Below are 26,785 nucleotides of genomic sequence, written 5' to 3' on the forward strand. Positions count from 1 at the left end.
CAAAAATTGTGTTTTTGATTCTGATTATTTCCCTCTACAGCAGTTTTTAAGAATCTTCTCACATTTCTCTGGACCCCAAATAATTATAGCTTCTTATGGCACAATGAGTCATGCCACTCATAGACTCCAAATTATCTTTCCCAATCAGGCACTCATTTTGTTTCCAGATCTTTGTTATATTAAAAAGTGTTTCCATAATCATAAATATTTCTGTACAAATAGTTCTTTTCCTTTTATCTTTTTGCTCTCTAGAGTAGATCATTTTAATGCTGGATAAAAGTGTATGCACATTTTAGTGACTTTTTGGATATAGGTACAAACCATTTTCCAGAAAAGTAGGACCAACTTAATAGTTCCACCAAGAATGGATTGTCTTCCCACAGCCTTTCCAAAAAATGGCCATTTTTCTCTTTTGTCACCTCAACTAATTTGATAGGTGAACCTAAGAGTTATTTTAATCTGTATTTCTTTCATTGTTTTCAATTGTCTTTTGAAAGCTATCATGGGACATTAATCTTGGAGAAAGAGGAAATGTGTTCTAAACAACTGACATGACAAATAAAATTTTGAAACACAATTTGCCTATAAGTTAGGGCTTGTTTTTTAATACTTGATCCAGCACAAATTCTCTGCTAAAGCTACCTTAGAAACATACAAGGATGAGAAGATGAAAATAATCAAAGGTTAAGAGATTTAAAGCTGGACAAACCTAGAAGTCATCTAGCAATCCTTCTCATTTTACAAATGAGAAAACTAAGGTTCAAAGAGGTAGTGATTTACCCAAGGTCACAGAATTAATGGCAGATCTGAGATTCAAATCCAGGGTTCTCTGATTCCAAAGCCATTGATCCTTCTAGGAGCTGTGATGGCATCAGTATGGTACTCTCTCCCTCAATCCAAAATCACTCCTATATATCATTAAATTAATGAGTTGTTTGTTGTGGCCAAAAAAGACATTCACCATTTGGTAGTTTTTTCAGAAAGAATAAAACTCAAGAAGAGCAATAGAATTAATTTTAAAAAATATAAAGGAAGAAGGTTTGGCAGTACCAGATTTTAAACTGTATTGTAAAACAGTAATTATCAAAACTATCTGGTACTGGCTAAGAAACAGGAAGGTAGATCAGTGGAAGAGAAGAGAGATAGAACAAACAGACGTAAAATATTGTAGTAAGCTAGTATTTGACAAAAATATATATCTAAGTTATTGAGATGAAAAACCACTCCTTGGTAAAAATTGCTGAGATAACTAGAAAGTAGTTTGGCAGAAACTAGATATAGATCAGTATCTTATGCCATTCACTAAAATAAGACCAAGACGGCTACATAATCTAGGCACAAAAGGAGATATCATAAGCAAATTAGAAGAACAGAGAACAAATTACCTAATAGATTTATGGACAGGAGAGAAATTTATGAGTAAACAAGAGATGGAGAGCATTGTAAGATGTAAAATGGATAATTCCAAGCACATTAAATTGAAAAGCTGTGTACAAATAAAACTAATATAATAAAGACTGGAAGGAAAGCAGAAAATTTGGGGAAAAGTTTTCATAGTCTCTTGGATAGGGGTCTCATATCTAAAACATAAGACCCCTGAGGGGTTGAGGGACTGAATATCATGGTGCAGACAAAAGAGAAGGCAAAGGGAAATGTGGAAAGCCAAAAGATTATGGAAAGGTGGGGGATTTCACAGAGTTCTCAGAATGAAGGTGATATAATAGTGAATGATAGAAAGATCTCTAAGTGTATGACCATCTTAGATGTAACTAAGTTCAGGGAAAATGCTGAGGAACTGAGTGGTATGGGTGTTTGAGAGAGTCAATATGTATGCTGAAGTCGCTAAGTATAAGGACAAGAATTGTGAAGAAGAGAATAATTATGATCTAGAGACCAAACTCAATGAGAAAAGAAGGGAAATGACCTGGATGTCTGTAGACCAGATTTGGATTGGGTAGTTGATATGAATTGCACGAACCCCAAATGATGGAGGCTGTGACAAAAAGTGGCCATAGGGAATGACAAGTACTCCATTCCCCCCATCTTGACCAGTGAGTTAAGGGAAATAAAGAAAAGGTGAATCCATTACTAGAAAGGGTAAGCCAGGAAGGCTATATCAGCAGAGGGAAGCCAGATTTCAGTAATAATTAGAAGATGGAAAGAGTGGGAAAATTAATCATTTAGAATAAGGGAAGTTTGGCCTGGGCTTGGGGTCACGAAGTCCTCAGTTTAATTCCAGCCTTAGAGACATACTACCTGAGTGAATGTGCACAAGTCACTTAACCACTGTTTGCCTCAGTTTCCTAAATTATAAAATGAGGATAACAACAGCACATACCTTTCAGGGTTGATGTTAGGATACCTGTAATAATACTTGTAAAGAATTTAGCACAGTGCCTGAATACAGATGCTGTATAAATGCTTATCCCCTTCCTGTCCAAAAAAGGCACTTCAGAGGGCACAGTAGAAAAGGTGGGCAGTGTCTGGGCACAACTCTGGGGGAAAGGGGTTGAAAGGGATGCGAATAAGGAACTGGGGGGTGAGGAAGGGGGATTGGATATTGACCAATGGGGGCTCGGAAACACTGTCCAGGTGTGAGAATGCTCATCACTGAGTGGAAGCCGCCAGCCCTCTTTTTAAGACCCTGGAGTCAGGCAGAGCACAGTTGGAAGGAAGGCAGGTGCATCTTAAGATGGTCAAATACAAGGCTATATTTCCCTATTTCTCTTAACTCTGAAGGCTAAAGACTAAGCAAGAGACCACAAAGCACTTGCTCTTCCTTTAGGGAACAGGCAATGCAAGAGGGGGAGGCACAAGGCCAGAGGAATGCTCAGCTTCTCTCCTAACCCTGAAGCCAGACATCAGGTTGGTCCCACAGGAGGAAGTGAAGTTGGGGCACGTGAATGTAAGCTTTTGTGACCCTTTAATGCCTTTGCTCAGGAAATACATTAGAAATGAGATGGAAGGTCTAGGACTAGATCCTCTTCTCTATCACAGACAGCTCTGTATTATGTCCATTTCCAATCACATCTTGTCATTCATGCTCCCTTACAAGTACTCTGTCATCTCCCAAAAAGCAGAGACCATGTCTTGAATATTTTTTTTATTTCCTACAGTACCTATTAAAAATCCATACACTAGTATGGTGCTTGTGGGTTTATAGTAGCTACCAACAAAATGTCTGATAAGTTAAACTGAAAACATAATGATTTTTGCCTTTATTTCATGAGTCAACAAACTCAATACCTTATGGTTACAAGGCTCCTAGCTAGGTGGGGCTACAGTATTTTGCAGCATGATGAAGCCTAGAGGAACTTACACTCAACTGGCATTTCCTTTGTCAATGAAGGGTCACCTCTATTCCACTACAAAGCATAGCACTGGGTGTTCAGTAGAAGCATCCCAAGCTAGGGCATGTAATTACTTAGACCTGGGGACTTAGGTTAATGATTTTCTTTAATTGTTTCACTATGTCAAGAGAGTCCAATTATTCCTGAGCCATTTAATAACTGCCACCACCTCTTTTCTCAAGACAACAGTTAAACAGTTCGTATGTCCCAGAAAGTGTGTTAGTTTGCCTACAAAACAGGATGGCACTTCCCACTCTAGACTCTTGATGGCATTCATGTATAACAAAATAAGAAGGTCACAGAAAATGGATGGATATACTATTATTTTGAAATATTAAGCAGATGACTAATACTAGTCAAGTGACAAAAGGCTAGAGTAGATATCAATCATATTAAAAAATTAAAAAGATGGGTTCAGAACAAGGGTTATTCATCAGCATTGTAAGAAAAAAGAATCACTAGTGAAAGATATGCTGTCACGAAGGTAGATGGGGATACTAACCAGACCTTATTCTCCACTCAAAAAAAAAAAACTCAGTGACTCCAAATTAGATGGAGAAACATTTTTAAACATTAGCTTTGCTATTAAACCAGCCAGTCATCTGAGACGAACTTGGAGAATCACACAAAGTAGAATGCAAAACAAAAAAAAAAAAACTGAGAAAAGTAAACAAAGGCACAAGCGAAAAACTTAGATGAAAAAAGAAATGTCCATCATCTGTGAAAATGGGAATATAGTGGGGGGGACATTCGAAAACTGGCCTTGAAGACATGAAGATTCCAAAAGAAAAAAGCCCACAAGCATCGTACCAAACCACCAAGACAAAAGAATAACAAGAACAGAAAACATTTGGATGGACTTGTAAATGTACAACTAATAGTTCATAAAGGGACAGGCTGGAAATAGATGGGAAACCTCAGGTCTAATCTCTGCTCTGCCACTAACTAGCTGTTGATTTTATTTCTTGGTGTTGAATTATTTTTAGTCATCTCCAACTCTTTGAATCCATTTGGGGTTTTCTTGGCAGACATTGCAATGGTTTGCCATTTCCTTTTCCAGATTACAGGTGAGGAAAACTGAATCAAACATGCTAAGTAACTTGCCCAGGGTCAAACAGCTAGAAAATATCTTTTGAGGCCAGAATTGAACCCAGGATGATGTGTTACAGTCACTAAACTGGCTAAAGGCTAGAGAACTTCAATTTTCTTAGCTGGAAAATGAGTTGATCTTAAAGGCTGCTTTCCAACTGTAACATTTTATCATGAATACAATAACTATAACAGACCCCTAAAAACTTAGTATTCTATGTAATTACAATTAAAGCCAAATGCAAAATTTCATTAAGATTTTTTTAATACTTACTTTCCATCTTAGAATTAATACTGTCTATTAGTTCCAAGGCAGAAAAGCAGTAAGGCAATGTGATGAGGGTCAAGTTAAGAAGAGTACTAGGTCTTTTATGATTCCGAAAATGAGATCCAAGCAGGGGAAAAAAATATCACATGAATTCTTTAGGAGATAATTCCTTTGAAAGAATAATCAAAAGAAAACTTGCTGAGCACCTTCTATGTATAAAGCAAGAGGATGCAAAGGAGAAGACAGGATTCCAGTCAGCAGAGTGTGATTTAGTTACATCAAGATCATCTGCAATATGGTCCCAATCTGAACTTTTGAAAATCATTTGATACCATTCCCTACCTTGAACCCACCTCTTCAGAAAATCATAGACTATAATTTTTATTGGTCAAACAATGTCTATGTGCTTCTACATACTAAACATAAACATGAATAAAAAGGAAGAAATCATTATAAAGGCTTCGATCCTCGGACAGAAATCCTGGCAGTTATCAAATCTAAAGTATAATGGGAGAACAAGTAGTAGTCCAGTAACATCTTTGAAAATAAATTCTTTTAGAGAGTAGAATTTTCTAGGCCATGGAGGATTCATCTTTTTAGGAATGGCACTTTTTATGCTAACATTTTTAAATAGTTCTAATATCTTATAGCTTTTCCTTACTTTAAAGAAGAGAGAGTATACTAAGACAGTTCAACTTTTTCTTCACAATTTCAGGTCTACATAATGAATATCAGTTACTGAGTTATGTTGATGATATACCCACAGAAGCAAATGGCAGAGAATAAAAGAATTAACTAGCATTGATCTTGACACCTATGTATACACATACAAACATACACATTCACATGCACTTTCCATTTGCTATTGATTATGCTAAATACAGATTCTAGGTCTGCTGGCTTCTTCTCGAGCGTTCTGTTTTTTCTATGTGGAGAGCTAAAGAGATGCAGAATGGTGCCAAATGGATATTTGCATTTTCTACAAGCTTATTGTTTTAGTCCCTGAAATCATCACTATGCCAAACTATGTTTATCAGCATCAAGAAAAAAATTCCTCATGAGAAGAGAAATTTGGAATGCAGCATCAGTTTGGGGTGACCATGAGAGATTTAGGAGACTACTAGAAAAAACTGGCCTAGACAACACCAAGGGGAGAAAAAATCAAAGTTGGAAATTTTACATATTTATATCCATAGATATATAGACCTATATCTATGTCTACCCACAAGGAGTTAAGAGTTGAAATCTTGTATATGAAATCTGCTTGCGGAGGAAGACAATACAGAAAAAGAAGAAGAAAGGGCTGAGAATGGAACCTCAGGGAGTGCCAGGAGAAAATAGAGAAGAGGGGGTCAAAGAAGGAGGAGAATCAAGAGAATGAAGTCAATAGGACCCTCTGACATAAAGAATCCTGGGGGCCGAATACTTGACTCATCTTTTGTTGCCCAGTGCCTCTGCAAAAAATTAAAAGAAGTAATTCCTTGCCCATTCTCCATGCTGCCCAAGCAAGGTTTCAGACTTAAGACTCTGTTAATTGCATTTCCCTGTTCAAAGTAGAGTTGGAAAAAAACCAATCACTTCTTAACACCCACGCTCTCCATGGGACTAATATTTGTTTTCCTCTTTCACAGGTGTGTTAGGAAGACTACATAAGCTTCTCATATTTACTGTGATAACAGCACATAAACCAGGAAACAAAGCCAACACTCTGTCCTCCTTCTGGTACAGCACTTCATACATTCCTACTTCAAGGCAGTAAACCTGGATTAGATGAGGGCCTGACACCTAGACATCTTCCACGGCTGCAGTCCTACTCGTAAGGCCAATGATTTACCTTCACCTGAAGCAATTCAGTGGCTACCAAGTGCTAGAGACCCAGTAACATAATTAGGAACCAAGGAATAGAAGATACAACAGAGTAGCTAAAGTCATACACAGGGGAGAAATACTTTAAAAGGGGATAGTAAAAATGTACTGGTTGGAATCTGTAACCCATAGAAACATTCTTGCCTTATGGGGTTGGAAAAGGAAATGCAAAAGTAGGCCATAACATTCCCAGAAAATCAATCACTTTGTTCAACTACCAACTCTTAACTTTTCTCCCGACATCATCTCCTGGTTATTTGGCAGCTGTCTATCCAGTTTGGTATACATCTAAATCCTTTCTTTCCCATCCTCACTCCTCCTAATAGCTGTCTAGATTCATTACATAGTTCATTAAAACTCTCCAAAGCAAAGGAAGAAAAAGGAATAAAAGATTAAACTGGAATCAGTTCAAATTAACAAATTTTATCAGTTTTCATTAGAGGTTTAGGGAAAAAAATCTGAAAATTCTGGTAAAGATTATTTCTGGGGGGCAGCTGGGTAGCTCAGTGGAGTGAGAGACAGGCCTAGAGACAGGAGGTCCTAGGTTCAAAACCCGGCCTCAGCCACTTCCCAGCTGTGTGACCCTGGGCAAGTCACTTGACCCCCACTGCCCACCCTTACCAATCTTCCACCTATGAGACAATACACCGAAGTACAAGGGTAAAAAAAAAAAAAAAAAAAAAAAGATTATTTCTGCATTATGGGAAGATGATAGGGAACACAGATTTATAGTTGGAAAGATATCTAGCCCCATCCCCTCATTTTACAGTTGAGGAAACTGAGGCCCAGGGAATTGCAGTGACCTGCCTAAGGTCACATAGATAGTATGTGTCAGAGGTTAAATATGAATTTGAAGCCAGGGTCTTTTTATTACACTGTGCTACCACTATTTTTACTCATTGGTTTGCTCTCTGCCTATCAGGACTTGACATGGAAAACAAAATTCATGTAAGTCAACTAACCCTGCCCTTCCCATTAAAAAAAAAATAGACCTTGTAAAGACAAGAGTGAAAGCAAATATGCATTGGCAATTTGTAGCTTTTATCACTAACCAGAATTTTCCAAAGTGTCAGCCATCCACTTTGAACCTAGTCATTGAACAGTATGAGAATGAGCAATGAGAACTCATGAGGAAATGTGCACAATGGGTCTGACCAAGGAAATACCCAAAAGGGCATAATTGGGACTAGAAAGCAAAACCTCAAGTGGCTCCATGGTTTAGCTCTGGTATATCCCTACCTTTGCTTTATAATGGCAAGTGTGTACTGATTTGGATTCCTCTGTTCCACTAAAACACGCTCATCAACAATGCTCTCTGTTTAGGTAGCACAGATTTATTTTTCAAGGAAATCTGAGAATTCTCAAAAGCATTTAACTAGCTTATTCACATACATAAAAAATAATACACACACAAAGGGAAATCATTACCAACACTTTGAAATGCACCCAAAAAGCAAATGGGTAGCCAATGGAATCTGCAGGGAACAGATCTACTCAATTACAAATAGAATACATCAATTAATGCTATTCATCAGCTAGCAAAAATGAGCTTCCAGATGATCACCTTAAGTATTTCCTCCATATATATAGTAAACTATTACATCCTAATTAGAGCTGGATGGATACTGGAGGGGAGGGGAACACCAGAGCTCATTAAAAGGGCTCGAACTAGAATCTGCCTTATTCTACACAGGCATGTTGGTTAGACCCAGCCACAGCATTGGGTGGAGGGAGGGTTGGGGGGATGGAAGTAGGAAAAGGAGTTTGGGAGAGACACCTGGAATGACTAATGAGTATCCAAAGGAGTCACTGAACAGAGAACCTCTCTGTTCAATCTTAATTAATTATATTATTATTGATTAATTGTTTAATCTTATGTAAAATTAGCATATTTGTAAGAGATTTGAGCTCTACCTAACTCAATATAAAATCACACAGTCCCTAACACTTGCAGGACATATGGTGGTCCATTTTTATCATGAAAACTAACTTTTGAACTTCATTTTCCTCCACTAAACAGAAATGGGGATCCCAATGGCAATCAGTGGAGCGGAATACGTGTATTTTCTTGTAGTATCTTTGAATACAGGAGGATATCCACTAAATTTATTTGTGTACTCTAAAGAAATAAACCCTTGTAATTAGATTGAGTGATAAACTTGTTTCTGTCCCTTGAAATTCTGCCCTTGATTAACATGCAGTCTCAAATGCATTTGCAAAGTATTATTTTGAACCTGCTGCCCACACAGTAGTACAAGCAGCTGCTATTATTTCCTTTAATATATCATTCCCACTTATTCTCATTATGAGCAATATATATTATATTATATATATATATAAACCTGGAAACTCTCATTAGAAATAAACTAATTGGCTTAAATTTGGTTAAAGTCCAAACTGAATCAAAATCCATCAAATAATCTAAGCTGGCTTAGTCTAGTAAACCTAAGGCATTCTTACATCCATAAATGAGAATTCTACTTTGGGTTATGCTAACAGCAAGAACAAGGAGGGGGTTTGGAAACACGAAATAAATTGTTGGTCAAATCAGAAAAGGAGCATTTATTCAGCACTCAGTGTATTTCAGGCACTTTGCTTAGCTCTGGGAATACAAGGAAAGCCCATAGCACACCTCCTGCCCTCAATCAGCTAATAAACTAACACATTTATTAAGCATTAATGTTGCAGGCACTGGGCTAAGGGACCAAGATCACATTCTAATGGGGGAGAAAATATTCAATCACAATGAATGGTCAAGACACATAGAGTAGAAGTGGAAGGGAAGTTGGAGGGAAGACACTCACAAGAAAGGCTTCCTGCAGAAGGTCTCAAAAACCTACATTAAGATATAAGAAAAAGGAACTACAGCATAGCTTTGTGATTTTTTTCCCCCAAGTCTTATCTTTATTAAACAGGATATCTAAGAAATGAACTGTTTAAAATGGTTCTGTTTCTACAGGGACATTTGTGATCATTTTATAGGATTGGGTGGATGAGGTTAGCATACAAGAGGGTACATGTTTTTTCTAAGGTTCTTTTGCTCATGATTTTAAAGTAAGTTCAACAAAATGTCATTGTCTCATAGAGTTATAGCCACAAAAAGCCTCAGAAATCCTCAATTCTACACTCCTCGTCCATTTCTAGGTAAGGAAACTGAGGTCCAGGGAAGGTGTGCTACAGGTAGGTAGTAGATAATAGCTTCAAACACAGGTCTTCTGACTCCAGAGCCCTGGATCTCATCTTAGTTATTAGGAAGAGTTCAAAATAATTAGAACACTCTCCTACTCAATTGTGATTTCACATAAAAGAATGTGTATGCATATGTTCATGTGTCTGGATGTACATATGTCTACATATATACAAACGTGTATATATGTATGTGTCTCTATATAGGCATATCTGCAGATATAACTTAACGTGTATCTATGTGTGTATATATACACATTATACATACATATACATACATATGCTCTATACTTAAATAATTAGAACAATATTTGAAGTGCTACAAATATGTACATCAACATTTTTCATTCCAAGTCCTTATGAATGATTTCCCTCTCGTTTTTGAGTGTCTCTTACATGACAGAAACATAGCTATTCCAAAGTTCATCTTAGAAAAGGCAATAAGTGCCATCCTTGCCCTCATTCTCAGTACAATGTACTCCTCCATGCTCTTTTTGTAAGCCAGAAGCCAAAGAAGGATAAAGAGTATGGTCTATCTATAGATTTCATAGGTGTGACGCTCCATGATTATCTTTTCCCAATTGGAAAGAAGGATTGCGTTTCCGAACTGTAATTTTACTTCCTCTATGAAAGTTCTACTTAAATACCTCAGGACAGTGAGGATGTGATTCTGAGTTCTTGAAGGCTCTACTCGCAGGCTTTACCAAATTGGAGAGTATTTAATTACAGTCTTCCAGTAACAGATTATGTTTATGCCATCCAAGAACCAGCCTAGCTATATATGGAGAAGTTCATTACCAGAAGGTTGACTACCAGGTAATGAATTTTTTCCATTCACAACTGTTCACAAAGATTATCTACCAGAGCATGAAGAGATTCCTCAGAGATTCCTACATTTCTAGAGGGTATATTCATCCTACTCAAATTAAAGAACCCTGAGCAATTAAGGGAATAATCTAACTTGGGTCCTTACTTTTTTTTAAATACCACAGTCTGTGAAGTGCTATTCTTTTATCAAAAATGAATGGTATGCTAAAAATTGTCATACTCAATGATGCAATACAAAACCACTTCTTCAAAGGGCTTATAGCTAAAAACCAAGTTTACCAACACCTTATTAATAAACATATAGTTAAACAGTGCTGGCTTAACAATTTCTTTAAAGGAGGTACCAAGTAATTTAATCACATTCTGACTTTAAAAATCTGGATTTTGCGAAGTTAAAGAAAATATCCAAGCTTTTCTAAAGTTGTATGGAATATGCTTTGACTGAAATGTTAATTGTTTTAAGATGATGACTCCTTAGATAATTAGGCATCCTGAAAACAGCAGAGCAATCCCATAGAAGAATCAGGGTCTCCTCATTTCTGAATATCTCTCAACAAACTCACCTTAAAGGTTTAAGAGTCATGAATGGTTATTTCTGGGCATTTGTTATATATATTAAAAAGCTTAAAACTATTTGGGTGCCCACTACTAGCTTCTCTAAAAAATGGGTACTTATTAAGGTGATTGAGGAGGAGGACTAATGACTATCTGTTGGTTTTATTACAATGATAACATCTTTCATGTATAGGTTGGACTAAACAGTCATTTAGGTTCCTTCCAATGTTCAGATTTTGAGATTATACACATTGAAGAAGCCTGATGACAGGAAGTACTCTGAGAGGATTTCCTAACTGATAAAGAACTCCTGGGAAAACTGTAAAGTAATTTGATATATATTAGGTTTATATCCTAATTACATACCCTTATACCATATACTACCATAAGCTCAAATACATACATGAACTTAATATTAAATATCACACCATTAAAAAAATTGAGGAGAACCAGATATGTTGAGAATCCTTAACCAAACAAGGGCCAGAAGCAATCATAAAAGATAAAATAGAAAATTACAATTAGGTTAAATTGAAAAAAACTTTTATATAACCAAAATCAAAAGGAGTGGGATAAGGAAAACTATTGACTTAAGGAAAAATTTTGCACGAAATATCTCTTTCAAGATTTCATCCAAGAAATATAGAGAACTAAGCCAAATATATGAGATGGAACTTCCAATGAAGAAATGGCCAAAGGAAACATACAAATAGTTCTAAAAAAAAAAAAAAGCATTGCAAGTTTTTGACATTCATAATAAAGACTGCTCCAAATCACACTTTATAAGAGAAGCTCAAAACACAGCAACTGTAAGGCTTTTCCTCATACCCAGCAAATAGGCAAAGATGATAAAAGATGGAAATAATCAATGTTGGAGAGATTATGGAAAGGTAGCCACATGATCACATGGTTAGTGGAGTTGTGTATTGATCCAACCATTCTAGAAAGCAATGCAGAATTATCAATCAATGAACAAGCATTTACTTTTGTGTTGCACATAAGAAGCAAGTGCATTAGCAAGGCACTGTTCCAAGCACTAGGGATACAAAAGAGAAAATAATCCTTGTCCTCAAAAAGCTTCCATTCCATTCAAAAAGACCTTATTTACTTATATAATTAAATATACAAGATATAAAAGATAATTTGGGGAGAAAGTGAACCAGAAGCTAAGAGAGGCAGGCCTGGGAGAGAACTGAGGAGGCTATAGATAGAAAGCAGTCCTTGAAGAAAACTGGGAATTCTGAGAGAAGGAGGTAGAAGGAATGTATTCCATACATGGGGTCAGCTAATGCAAAGGCACACAGACAGGAGTGTTGTATATTCAAAACATCAAGGAGGACAGCATGGCTGAATCACAGAATATATGGAGGGTTGGCACATGCAATAGGTCTGGAATGGTGGCCAAACTATCATTCACTGGGCACCACAGTAGTTCTGTGTTAAACACCTAAGTGCATTCCTCAGGCAATAAAGTACACTGTAAGTGTCCTGCCCCTTGGCTCCTCTCCTGGAAGAAGCAGAAATACAACTTACCATGAGCAGCAGCTCCAAGTAGCCCAACACCAGGGCAGGAATCAACACTTCCGTGATGAGTACACAGGAGTTGACTTGGGAGTTGGCTTATGCCTGACTCTACACAGAACTACAGTCACCATCAAAGTCTTGGTGACTTGTGCTTGGGGCCATTCCCAAGCATCTGTGCTAACAAGAAGCTGGCTTCAGAAGCCATGCAAAGGAGAATGATTCCTCAGATTCAGCATTCAATCCATTCATGCATAGCCTTACCAAGCTCAGGGGGAAGGACAGTCAGGCGGTTCCCTTGGATGTGTAGTTCTTTCAGTTGCGTAAGGTCCCCAGTTTCTTTTGGCAATGATATCAGGTCATTATCCCTAAGGCTGAGCTAAAAGAAAATACAAAGTTGTCAGGACAATTTTCCAACAAAGAAACACACCAAAGAAACTCTCGTCCTCCCTCTTGCCCTCTCTCTCCTCCCCGCTGCTCAATCCTTTCAATTTATTTACAAGTGTCTTGCAGATAAACAAGAAACAGTATCAGGTATAGTGGTTTATTCCTGGCAAAACAAACCCCACGACTTCTCAAATTGACTTGATTCTACTCCTACAAGGGCTGCGAAAGTGAATTGATTTTCTAAGAATTTAGATAAATTACTTACTATCTGCAACTTTGTGAGCTTCCCAATATCTGGCGGCAGGATTTCAAAATCGTTGTCACTTAGATAAAGTGCACGCAGGGTGGCTGCAAATTAAACGGCAATATATAAACAGGGTGGCACAGAACCCAAGCATCTGAGCTCTGATCAATAAGAGAGAGTCGGGTTTGATTAATAACCCTGACTCAGAGAAAAGCCTTTGACATACCTAGGGCTCGCAATCATAACAAGCAGGTCAAACTTAGATTTACTGGCTTATTGTACTGCGGCTGCGGGCAGGAAGACATCTATATCTGAACGGACGGACACAATTAACAGTTTCTACCATGCTCAGCGTGAGCAGTCTGGGGCACCTCGTTTCGGCACTAAGGCTTTCAGAAAAGATGGATATTACTCTCTATTGCTCTCATGCCCATTTATCGGTCCATTTGCATCCAACTTACACAAAGAAAGCTTCTGTGTCTTTTTTGTTGATACCTAGAGTGCAGAGAATCTTGCAGGAAACTGGGAAATACAGCCATGAGAAGAACTATTCACTGATGATGAAGGTTATAATTTTGTGGCCTCAAGTCCATGCAGACTAATTACTATTATAATAATTATTATTATATACTGCTGAAAGGAGGGGGGGGAATAAGAGGACAGGGAGATAATAAAATAAGTGAACGGATGAAATACAGGACACTACTATTTAACCAGAATCTACCTCGATAACCAGATTTTTTTAACAATATTGTACAATAAGCATTTTTAGTTATAATGATAACCTTAAAAATTTTAAATCCTTTAGCGGATTCATTAAAATCATCAAAAGAAAAGATTATTTTGTATTCATTCTAGCTTTTATTTTAACATGATAATATTTGGGTGGGGGGACACCGCTGGGGATCAGAATTTAGGATTTATCCCTTCACCAATGCAGATTATTAATGCTTGTAACTTTTAATATCAGAATTGCCTGTAGCATTGAGAGGTTAAGGGACTGGTCCAAGCCAGCATTTGTCAGAGGTAGGATTTAAACCCAGGTTTCCTCCCTCTGAGCAGGTATCTACCACACCATGCTGCCTCTCATGTGCTGTGAAGATTAATTTGTGAAAGCTGTATATGCCAATTCTTAACTAAACATAATGACATTAAATAGAAGCCTCTATTTCCAACACAATAGACCCAGACGAGTCACTAAATTCAGTTTTTAATTAAGAACAGGCTGCATTTTCTCACAGCTGGGGAACTATGGCAGTCGTACTCTGACTAAGCACCTTGCTTTTATATAAAATCACCACTCAAAAAGAGTCTTTCCCAAATAATTAAAATAATAATCCTGGCAGAGAAATGTTTAATGCCTTCTAGAGTTCATTAGAAAAATATATATTAATAACAGTTTAGAATGTCCTTTAGTGACAGGTCCCATAAAGGAGTTAATAGCAATAGGACAGTGAGAGCCCTGTGTTATACACTCCCTAAGATGAAAGTCAAATTCTTCACCCTTTTTAGTTAAATATGTGACTTGATCATACTCAGGAAAATATTCCATAACAGAAAGTTAATATGCCATTACCAAGCAAGTCCACTTTGGCCCAACAGTGTCAGGTAACTATAGATCAAATATACATACTGCTGAGCTATGAAGGAATATTCAAAAGGATCCTGGGAAGAAAAAAATATATATCCAATAATTTCTCTCGGAGTTTGGGCTCTATCAAATAAATTTTGCTTTCAGAACGCAAAGTGCCTTTTAAAAAAGATTTATAGAATTAAAAGTTTCTTACTAAGGTAGAAGAAGTTTCCAGGAAGAGAATTTTCATTCAAGTTGTTATAAGTCAAGTCAAGGACCTCCAGGGCTGGTAAGGAGCCAAATCCTCGGGGCAAAGTATTTAGCCTGTTCATACTTTTAAAAAATAAGAAACAGAAGCAGATGTTTAGGCAATGTAGTTAAAAAAGTCTCAGAAATATAACATATTCCATTAGCCAACTCCTCCTACACCGGTCTGTGTTCTACACCTACATCACAGGATAATACAGTAGTCTGAATGATTAAAGGCATCTCAAAGTCCATCTAGTCTGTAACCAGCAAAAAATTAAATGACTGAGGAAACAAAAATTTGATCTTCTAAGCACATCAATTAATAAGCAATGCATGCCAGTTGCCCAACAAATTGGGATCAAGCCCCTTCCTCAGTTTAGGGCTGGCCTCCAAATGCGGGGGAGGGGAGGAAGATAAACTTTTACATATTAAAAACAATCAAATGGGACCAGTTAATTAAAAGAAAATGGTACAAGATAAGGGAATATGATCTCTAATGGAATAAAAAATTAGGGACTTTCCAAATTTGGCGGGGGAAAGTGAACAGGTGCCATTTCCTGAATTCAGAAAAGAAGTATCCCATTTCTCCCCAAGTACCTATAAACAATCAAAGGAACATAGAAACAAAAAACAAATTAATTTTGGACCAGTTTTCAGATAAGACCCATAGGTTGCTGGAGATGTGCAATTACAGAAAATTCCTTATATCTTAGGACATGACTCTGTTTCTGGTTAAAACAACCCAGATCCTTGGTTAAATATCTCTAAATATCAGGTACAAGAGGTCCAGTTTCCCATCCACATTGGACTAAGTTCAAACATTGTAATTTTTCTCTCAATTTCCACACTTGAAATAAACTTTTCTTACAAGATAATATGTGGATTTAGGCCCATAAGTGAATAGAAAGGGAACTGATCTGGTCTAAATGCAGATTGAAACGAACCATTTTTCACTTTATTTCCTGAATAAGTTGTTTTTTTTTATATATGTGATATGTGTCTTTCACAACATAACAAATAAGGAAATCTGTATCAAATGATAATACACATTTAATATATCATATTGCCTACTCTCTCAGGAAAGGGGAAAGGAAGAAAGGAAAGAACATGGATCACAATGCCTGAAAACAGTTACTAAAAATTTTATCTACATATAATTGGGAAAAACTACATTAAAATTTTTTAAATTAAAAAACAGAATTGAGCTAGACCTGAAATTAAATCACAAGATGTAATCACTAGGGTTCACTCAGTTCCTACAATTAACCACTTGCTGTCCTAATCTCCTCAATTTTCTCATAATTTCCACACAAGTCTAAGGTAAGGAAATGGAGGCCCAGGATGGGTTGGGGTGTGAAGGCATTAAATAATTTCCCCAAAGAAATAAAGGTAGTAAGAATCTATCAGAATTTCTGACTCCACAGTCACTGTTCTTACTCAAAGAACTCAAAGCCCATATGCATATCACTCATAATCATATTCTCTCTTAACTCTATTCCATATCAGTATTTACTGATATAGCTTTAGCTTGGAAGTACATAGAAAAGGTCACTTTCTAAGTTATTTCAATTAAATAAATTATATTAAGAAACTTGAGGTTCTGAAAACTGGTTTACTTGAGTGAGAGTCAAAATAGCAAAAATATAGTCAGATTCTACCCCACATCTCCTCCAAAGAGATTTCAAAAACATACCAGAATGAGTCTTGATCAGGAAATCCAAGGAAAAAAAAATCACAATATTTTTCCAGTCTAGGTTGGTGTAGAAAAACATATAGCAAAGTCAGAGAACACTGAGAATAGGGCATAATCATGAATGGTCCCATTGAGCTCTCTAGCCAAGGGACAGACTATATATCAAGGCAAGAAGAGGGCCATATAGGGAGTGAAATTTTATGCAAGGCACAGGATTAACTGTCAACTGGTTGCTCTGTGGTCCACCACCCAATTCTGGGTCAGACTGATTGACTGTAGTGGTAGAATTCCAAGATGAAGAGTGGCTGTGAGCCCCAAGAGCAGAGCAGGGTCTCATTTCTAGCCCTAATCCAGTATAAAGCCTGCTTTAGAATTTCTAGAGCAGGAACACCAGACCAAAATTCTGTCACTTTGTACCAGAAGAGCTTTCCAGTTGATGGATAGTGATTGTCTAGGAGGAGTTTACTGGAACTCTAACAGGGGAAAATCTACAGGCATGTTGATCAGGCCTGAACCCAGGTTAGGAACTTACAGAGCGCAGACCAGGAGAGCAAGATTTAGACTTTTCATTGGATCAGACTACTGAGGGAGCACTGAAGTTTTGCACGTTACAAGACTGAACTCTCCCTAGATCTTTCAGTAACATAAAATATTATGTTCTCAAGAAAGCCGCAACAAGATCATCCCAAGCATTCCTTCTTAAAGTATGCAGAGACTGGCCTTGACATAAAATCAGATGTTAGGAAATAGGTTGGAAAAATGAGCAAACACAAAAAGAATCCAAATATAAAAAAATTTATCACAGTGACAGAGATGCTCAAGACCCAGACCCAAAAGAGGGGAATGACTCCAAAACATCTATAAACAAAGTCTGAAAGATTAGCAATGAGTTCAATTAGAATTTCTGGAAGGAACAAATTCAGCAAAAGTTTTAAAAAGAGCTTAAATGTTTTTGTAGATGAAAAGAGAGTTCCAAAAAATGTAAAAGAAATGAAAGCTATAGAAGAAATAATTGGAAAGGGAATTAATAACATGGTACAAAAGGTACAAAATTTTACCCAAGCAATAAATTCGCTAAAAATTGAAAATAATTAAGCAGAGCATAACAATAAGAAATATTAAAGCAAAGGGGGGAAAATGAAGGAAAAAATGTAAGATAGATATTTCATTAGCAAGAATTGACCTGGAAAAAAACAAACTGAGGAGAGATAATTTAAGAATCGATGGACTACCATGACCCAAAAAAGTTATTGGACATCATATATCAATAAATCAAAAAACAAAAATTCCATATTTCTTGGAACCTGAGGACAAAATGAAAACAGAATTTATTAGTACCACCCCAAAAAAACTTCAACATGAAAATACTCAGGAACATTATAACCAAAATTCAACAGCTTTCTGGTCAAGGAAAAAACAACTGCAAACAACCACAAAGAATTTAAATACTGAGAAGTCAATAAGGATCACACATGATTTAGCAGCTACCACCATAAATAGAGAAGTTTGGAATACTATATAACACAAGACTCTAAAAAAACCACCACCAACAACAAAAAACACACAACTTAACAACAAAATTGAGTGTAAGCATACAAGAGGGGAAAAAAAATGTATTTTTCATGAAATAGAGGACTTCCAAACATTCCTGATGAAAATAGTAGAGCTGAGCTATATAGAAATTGTGAAGTGCAAACACAAACGTCCAGGAAACTATAAAAAGTTATACATAATTAAACAATCATAGAGGACTAAAAAAAGAAAAATTTTCACATTTTAATGTGGGAAGATCATACATATTTCACTTCAGAACCCTATTATTATCATGAAGTCAAATTAGGCAGGGGACAGCTAAGTAGTGCAGTAGATAGAATGTTGGGCTTGGAGTCAGGAAGATTAATCTTCCTGAGTTCAAATCTGGGACCCAGACACCTACTGACTATGATCTTGGGCAAGTCACTTAACACTGCCTCAGTTTCTTTATCTGTAAGATGAGCTGGAGAAGAAAAAGGCAAACTACTCTGGTATCTTTGCCAAGAAAACACCAAACGGAGTCGTGAAGAGTCAAACATGACTGAAAACAACTGAAAAAAGACAATTTAGACAGGGGGTTTAAAAGTAGTTCTTATGTTTTAAAGATATTAAAAGAAGAAAGGAAAAAGAGAGGAGTGGAATGTGCTAGTAGGGTAAAGGGAGAAGGATGGGGAAAGTGATGTTTAATTGAGTTCTGTAAGTAGAAGTCTATATGAACAGGAAATACTTGAACCTTATTTTATCTGAACTCATCAAAGAAAAGAAAAATACTTATGCACCTTTTGTTACAGAAATACATTCTAGGCATAAAGTACATTTCATTTATCAAAGAAACAGGAGGAAAAGGGGAGAAAGAAGAGAGAAGAATCAAAGGAAGGAATATTATGGGATGGATTAGAACTAAGCAAAATAAACTCTGACAATATATGAAAACACTCATAGCAGCTCTTTTTGAGGGAGCAAAGAATTCAAAATTTAAGGAGTTTTCACCAACTAGAGAATCATTAAATACATAAAAGTGAGAGATGACAATTGTGTTACAAGTAATGATGATGAAGGGGAGGGATGTTTCTCAAAAAGTCAGAAAGACTTGTATGAATTGATGCATAGAGTTGAACAGAACCAGAAGAGTACATACACAGTTAGGACAATTGTATAAAGGCAAAACCTTTGAAGACTTATCTGATCAATGACAAACCATAATTCCAGAGGATTTGAGAGAACTAATAATGAAACATGCTACATATATTTGCTACCTCTTTGACACCAAATATATTTTGGACAGCAATGCAGGAATTTGTTTTCCTTGACTCTATACATTTGTAATGGGGTTTCTTCTTGCTTTCTCATTTGGGGATTTGGGGTGGTGGGAAAGAAAGAAGATTTTGGGGAATTAAAAAAAGGTTTTTTTAAATTGGCCCACTTAATGACTACTCTTCTGTTGAATGTATCTTAAATTATTCCACTTCAAAAAATAACTTTTTTTTCTTCTTTTGCTTAGAGGTCAGAATCATAGACTTTAAAATTAAATTTCAGTGTTTCTCTGAAGATATCATCTGAACTGTTGTTTTTAAAAATGATGAAGACTGATATTATGAGGATAACTAATGTTTTATTTAGGCCCATGTTGATAGAATAAAATCAGACCACACACCTGGCTATTTCAAGAAATCCTGCCTCCGCCATTTCGTTTCCTACCTTCCCTCATCTTGTCTGCGTAGCAAAAGAGAGAAAGTCAAGCCCAACTTCCCAATATTTAAAGCCAGGTTTTACCTTGAAGACGTCATCCAAAACAGGAAACCCGTTGGACCATGGAAAATGTAGTTTCCCAAGTGTCCACAGGAAGTTTGTCATATATCTACATATCTTGAGGCTCAAATGAGCCCCAATACTTCTAAATGGAACCCCAGAAATTCTAAATAACATAAGTCTCAGTTTTCAGATGGGAAAAAGTCTAGAGAATAAAAGACCAATGTTACACAATTATATAGTCAGTTCCACATTCAAACTCAGATGTTCTAACTCTAATTATAAACCCTCCACCATACCTCAATCCAGAGAAGTAGAGACATACCAAATCTCCCAAACCCTAAGTGGCAGAGCCAAGGCCAGTGCTCACACTGACTACTTCAATCACTTGTCTTTCTTAGCAAAACTTCCTGTGGGACTGAAGTAATAATTTCCCCCCTAAAAGTTTAAATTACATATAATAATTTTTAAGACTTCAAGGGGGTCGGTGTCTGCATGTGAAAGAGAATGCATCTTTATTTTCACTAACTTCTAACTGAAATCAGGCATTTCTATTATGAATGAAGGAAAAATAAATTAGTCTGAGAAAGGATCTATTGCCTTAACCAGATTGTCACCAAAAAAAAAAAAAAAAAAGGTAAAGAACAACTGCTAAACAGATAAATTGAAAAGTTCATTTAAAAAATTTACCAATCAATATTTGAAGATGGCAGGGACTCTGATATGAAAGGTAATTTCAATTATAATCTATTTTCTCATGATATATGAAAGCCAAGTTATACCACCCAAACGTTCCTGTTCAAGAATAAGAAATAAACAAAATAAAATAGTTACTGCCTTCTACTGTAAGAAAGCCAAAAGAAGCTTGATGCTTGCCAAGACACAGTTCCATAACTATTTCATGTAGGAAAATGAAGCAAGTATTCGAAATGTTAGAAATATAAAAGAAGGTTTTCCTTTCGCTTAGTCAAAGAATCTCAATCAAGGAAATAGCACAAGTGTAGCTAAGATATAGAGACAACAACCAACAATAATCAAAGCCACATTAAGTGGGCCATGAGGCAAGGTAAAAAGACTGAGGATAAATCCCAACTTGCAATTCCAGGGTAAGATTATTGTATATAAACAATCCAGGTTAGGATTATTTAGTAAAGGATGTGTAACAGATTAGGGAGAAAGGTACTGAATCATATCTCAGATATTAATTTTTAAATGTATCTTTAAACTTAACTTTGAGACACCAAAGTTCAATTATTTTAATAAAGAGTTATATTTTGTTAAAATATGGTAACTCAAAGTCTGGAGTGGAAACTATTTGAGAACTGAGTAGGAGGAGCAAAGTGGGCAGAAATGCCTTTGGGAAACTGCAGAGAACTTTTTAATGACACTAAGTTTTTCCCTGAAACCTCTCTTTCTAACTTAAATTTTCTTCTGGTGGTGCTGTATGACCCCCCAGTCATGGAATACTAGAGTCTCTAAAGTAAATTTGCAGGTGGGCATAAGTATGCTGCTACATATTGCTGAAAAAATGCAGGATAAATGGTGTAAAGAATGGTATTAGAGGAACACATAACCAGAAAAGGATATGAACCAGCCTTGTACTGAGAATAAAATAACCAGTGGACAGTCTGTGCAATCCACTAGTAACAGGCAATGTCATGATATAGAAATGAAGGCTCCCAGTGCAAGTGATGCCCCACAGGGGAGGAGACAGAGACAAGAGTGTCCCAGGATGACCAGGCATACACGAGCTACAGTCTGCAATGATGAAAGAAGTGCCCACACTGAAGAGATCATAAATCTCTTGAAATATCAAAGTACCAAGGAAGGTATGAAAACATTCAGGGATATAGAAGCCTCGGGGATTGGCAGGTGGGGGAGCACAGGGGCTGGAAGCATCAGGCTCCATCTGAACTCAGGGAACGCACCTGTTTTATAATTAAGAAAACATGTCTGAGGTACCGCTGCCACCTGCTGACATTTGACCTAAATTGCAGGTTCTGCTGGGTTTGGGATTTTTGTTTGGCTTTGCAGTTTTTTGAGGAATAAAAAGAAACTAAAATTCTAAAAACTAAAATTCTGAAATCCACAAAATGAAGGGGTAACCGTCACTCCTGTTATTAATACAGTCAGTGCTGATGGCTGTGCACCTGGCCAAAGAAACATGCCCAGGACCCACAGAGACCCAACCTCAAAGGCTGAAGAATGAGGATGGGCTGCTAGGAAGCCACCAGCCTGTCTTGCAGATGGATGGCTGCTGTTACCCAAATGCCGGAGCTGTACTGGGAAGAGAAGAGACAGCCAAGCCAGTCACAGAGGATGCACCCTAGATAAGCTACAGATGGGACTGTCAGATAGACATGATCTCCTCTGCTAAGGCAGACAAAGGAATTAAGCTGGCTGAGGACTATTTTGACCTGGCTAAGAACCGGCTCAGGGCCAAGGATGTCACATCTGATCATGGACCCCGTGGCCCAAGGGAAGCTTGGAGAGCAAGTCTTTGATTCCATCCTCAGAGACTGCTTGACAAGAGAATATGGCAACATGCTTGGGACTTGAAGGTAGACAGAGGTCACAAGGGGCCTTCCTTAGACACCACTCTACGTCCAAATTCCTTGCAGATAATGAAACTAAGACCAAGAGAGGTTGAATGATTTGCCCAGATATTTGGTTCTTGGTTGTATGAAACTGGGTCCTTCTGTTCTGGAAAAGGGAGGGAAAAAGTAGGAAGATTTTAATGAAGTAGGATTAGAGTTTCTGCTTAAACATAAAGGGAAGTTAGAATCTGGAGGGGAGCTGACCATATCCTTAAGGCTTGAAGCTCATGGGTGGTAAAGAGAAGTTGTCCTTATACTGTAACAGAGATCTTTGGGGACAGGGGATTTTAGAACCTGGAACAAAGGGATAGCATGTGTTCTCTCAAGCTATCCTGCTAAGTGGAATGCCTGTATACATCCTTGGGAAGAAATATGTCTGAAGAAGTGAGCAGGATAGTGAGAGTAGGGCCTCCCTGCTTCTATGACTGAGTGAAGGGAGGAAAAGAAAGCTTTTTAAATGGCTCTTGGAGAGTCTTCAAAGGTGTTCTTCACCTGAGATCAATGAGCTTGATCTTTAATATTTTTGTAGCTGCATCTCAATATAATTGTTTCTTTTGTAATTGTATATATTATATTTTATGTATTTAAAAACATTATTCTGAGAATAGGATTCACCAAATGGAGCACTGAAAAAACGTTTAAATCCCCTGTAGTAACAAATGTGTAAAAGAAAAGCCACAAATAGAACGTAGATTTAGAAGTTGATCACCTTCAAACATATGGACTTCTTTACTAGTAGCAATGAAATGATCAGGTCAATAACGAGGGACTTAGGAAAAAGAACACTATCCACAGCCAGAGAAAGAATTGTGGGAGTAGAAAAGCAGAAGAAAAACAACTGCTTGATCACATGGTTCAATGGGTATAGGATTGGGGATGTTGACTTTGAATGATCACTATTGCAAATATTAATGATATGGAAATATTAATGATATGGAAGGAGATTTTGAACAATGATACATGTAAAACCCAGTGGAATTGCTCATTGGCTCCAGGAGGGGGGAGGAAAAGAACATAAATCTTGTAACCATAGAAAAATATTCTAAATTAATCAATAAAAAAATTTAAAAAATTAAATATAAAAAAATACCGGAATGCAAAGCCATTCAAGGACCACAATGACAAAGTGTCCTGCATAGCCTGGGGCCGGGAACCACTGTGCTATAGGACCCATTCAATTCCCATGTCCAAATACAGGATAAGGGCTCTCAGCCACTTCCCAAAACAAAAGATTTATACTTTTGAGGACCCACCAGGGAGATTCTGATCCTACAGGTTTGTCATGGAGATTGAGATGTAATCTCTGCTTCCTACATGAGATTTAGAACCCTTAAAGGGGGAAGATCCAACCTGTACTCTCCCTGCATTCTCTAAATATGCCTTCATTTGGAATGGACATTTTGGGGTGGATCTAGAACAGAGAGGCATATTTGAGTATGCATTCATTGGCTGGTTTAGGATGCTACAAAGGCTCAGAAGTGTGGAAGGTTCCTTTCACATGAGTAAAAGAGCCAAGTGGACCAAATGACCTTTCTATGAGCTTGGTTGTGCTATAGCTCACATATAACCAGACTGTCCAAACCCATCAGTGGCTCCCTACCTAATACCATGAGGATCAACTACAGACTCCTCACAAGGGCCTTTCACAAATGAGCACTAGCTGATCTCTCCAGACTTATTCACATTATTCAGTTCTACAAATTCTACCTTCAGATAAAATATTCTGTAAAATCTTCCCCGAATGTGGCCTTCAAACTCCTACTTCCTGACCTTCTCCCAATTTAATCCTACCCACCCTTGTCTGGAGAACCCTCCCTCTTGACCTTTCCCTTTCAGAATCTTAACTTTCTCCCAGGAAACCTACCTTGATTCCCTTAACTTGTTACTTCTCTCTCCTCCTGAAATTATACTGTATTTCTTTATATTAAGATGACAGATAAAGAGTTGGATGAGACCTCAGAAGTCAATGGTCCAACCTGTTCATTATACACATGAGAAAGCTGAGGCCAAAGAAGTTAAGTGCCCAAGAACAGACAGATAGTGAGCATCAGAGGTATGTGGACCCATATTGTCTCAGGCCTGTTTCCATTGTATCACTTAGAACTTAAGAGGTCTGGAGTAGTTAGGTAGCACAGTAGAGTGCCAGGCCTGGAGTCAAAAAATTTTAAGTTCAAATCTGGCCTCAGACACTTACTAGCTATGTGACCCTGGACAAATCACTTCACCCTGCTTGCCTCAGTTTCCTCATCTGTAAAATGAACTAGAGAAGGAAAAGGAAAACTACTCTATTACCTTTGCCAAGAAAACCCCAAATGGGGACACAGAGAGTCAGACATGACTTTACAACAGCAGCAAAAACCTGATGTTGGGAACAGTTCAGTTTTTGTCTGAGTCTCCCCAGCTCCTCCTTGAGTGCTTGTTGAATTGAACTATATTTCTCTTATATCCTCCTATCCTCCTCTGGTTCCTTATACTCTGCCAAAATTGATGCTGTTTTCACTTGGACTCCTGAAGTTTTGAGTATCTCATGGAATCCAATTTGGCAGGTTCTCTAATCCAATTCTCTTGAGGGCTTCTTGGAATCATACCACCTCATGAAACTTCTGAGCTGAACGGACAGGAGGCAATGATTTTTCTCACCTCCCAATGACCTACAAACATCTCTTGGCACAAAATCTATTAGGGCTTAATACTACAGTTAGCAAAAAGTTGATTTAAGTATGCATGGACTTGTTTCCTCAGGGCAAACTGCATCTCAGTGTGTTGGATAACTGTACAATGAATTCCTATTTATCCAAAATGCATGAGGAATCAAGTGTTCTTTAAGATTCATTAAGACACAAATATGGAACTTAGATTTATTTCTAAGAACTGTTAGAAGCATACATTTCCAAAGACCTAGAAGTAGACAATAAACTATAGTTGGATCCAAATATTTATTTTCACAATTAGAATGTAGTCAGCATCTGGGCCTGTAGTTCTTTGAAGGTCACCAGCAGAAACATCAATTATCACTGTTCAATACTACAAAAAATGCTGCTGGCAAATTTTAGTTCTTTTTCTTCTGTTAATCTGGATAGACATGAGTTTGCTATATCATGGTATATGTTTTACATATTTCTGTGTGTAAACCTGGTTTTCCATTGTTCCTTTCACTTTAAAACAGATCCTTTCATTTAACTTCCCTGAAATAGTATTCACCTTACATAAAATACTTAACACCATTCGAAAAGAAAGAGAAATATTCCTTATTAAAAGTTTTCTTTAATTCCCTTCTACAACTTAAGGGTTTTGTTCCTCCTTGGAAAATTCCTGCCTTGTCTTAAAAATACTGAATATAAAAAGCTTTACTCAATCAATAAAACATCAGAAGCAAAAAAAAAAAAAAAAAAAACAATCAGTTACAAAGGCCAAGACAGCATCTAAAAAAAAGTTGAAAGAAAAAAAAAGTGGAAATATATCCTAAACTCACTACAACAAGGTACTTACACATCTCCTTTTATATGATTTTCTTAAACTAACTCAATGAATTTAGTGAACTGTTTTTGTCATTTCATAGTAATCTATACTTGCATAGAGTCTATTCAGTTTCTACCTAAAATTCTCCATGTAAATAACCTCAGAGAGTTTGTCTTGGGGTCCATATTTGTAATGCCATTGGTTTGGGAAACTCTCAGCATGGAAATTTCTTCCACTTATGGAAATCAAATATTCATATGTAACTTATAATCTTAGAAAGTTGCTGTCTGTGGAATGAGAGGGAGGGGAGAGTGAAGAAAATAGAGGAGAAAAGAAAGGGAGGGAAGGAAGGAAGGAAAGAAGGAAGAAAGAAGGAAGGAAGAAAGGAAGGAAGGAAGGGAGGGAGGGCTGGAAGGAGGGAGGGAGGGAAGGAGGAAAAAGAAGGGGAAGATTGATGTCATTTAGGCATATTCAAGCAAAACCATGTCCAAAAATGAATTTCTTATTCTTCATATTAGTCCATTACCCTTTTGTCATGAGGTAGCCAGCATTATTCTTCAACAATCCTCTGGCATCCTGGTTAATTGTTTAGTTGATCAGAGTTCTTAAATCTTTCAGATTTGTTCATTTTTATAATA

The 26,785-nt window shown here is 37.1% G+C and overlaps 1 protein-coding gene across 1 annotated transcript in view; it reads right to left on the reverse strand.

Moving 5' to 3' along the window:
* Positions 1-26,785, reverse strand: part of RSU1 (Ras suppressor protein 1) — a 226,872-nt gene that overhangs the window by 151,145 nt on the left and 48,942 nt on the right. The window contains exons 6-9 of the mRNA XM_044678921.1: positions 22,271-22,373; positions 15,082-15,200; positions 13,316-13,398; positions 12,928-13,042 (exon numbers count right to left, since the gene is read on the reverse strand). Of these exons, the coding sequence (XP_044534856.1) occupies positions 12,928-13,042; positions 13,316-13,398; positions 15,082-15,200; positions 22,271-22,373 (420 nt within the window). The remainder of the gene's footprint in view (positions 1-12,927; positions 13,043-13,315; positions 13,399-15,081; positions 15,201-22,270; positions 22,374-26,785) is intronic.

The sequence above is a fragment of the Gracilinanus agilis genome, chromosome 5 (genome assembly GCF_016433145.1).
Source record: "Gracilinanus agilis isolate LMUSP501 chromosome 5, AgileGrace, whole genome shotgun sequence".
NCBI lineage: Eukaryota > Metazoa > Chordata > Mammalia > Didelphimorphia > Didelphidae > Gracilinanus > Gracilinanus agilis.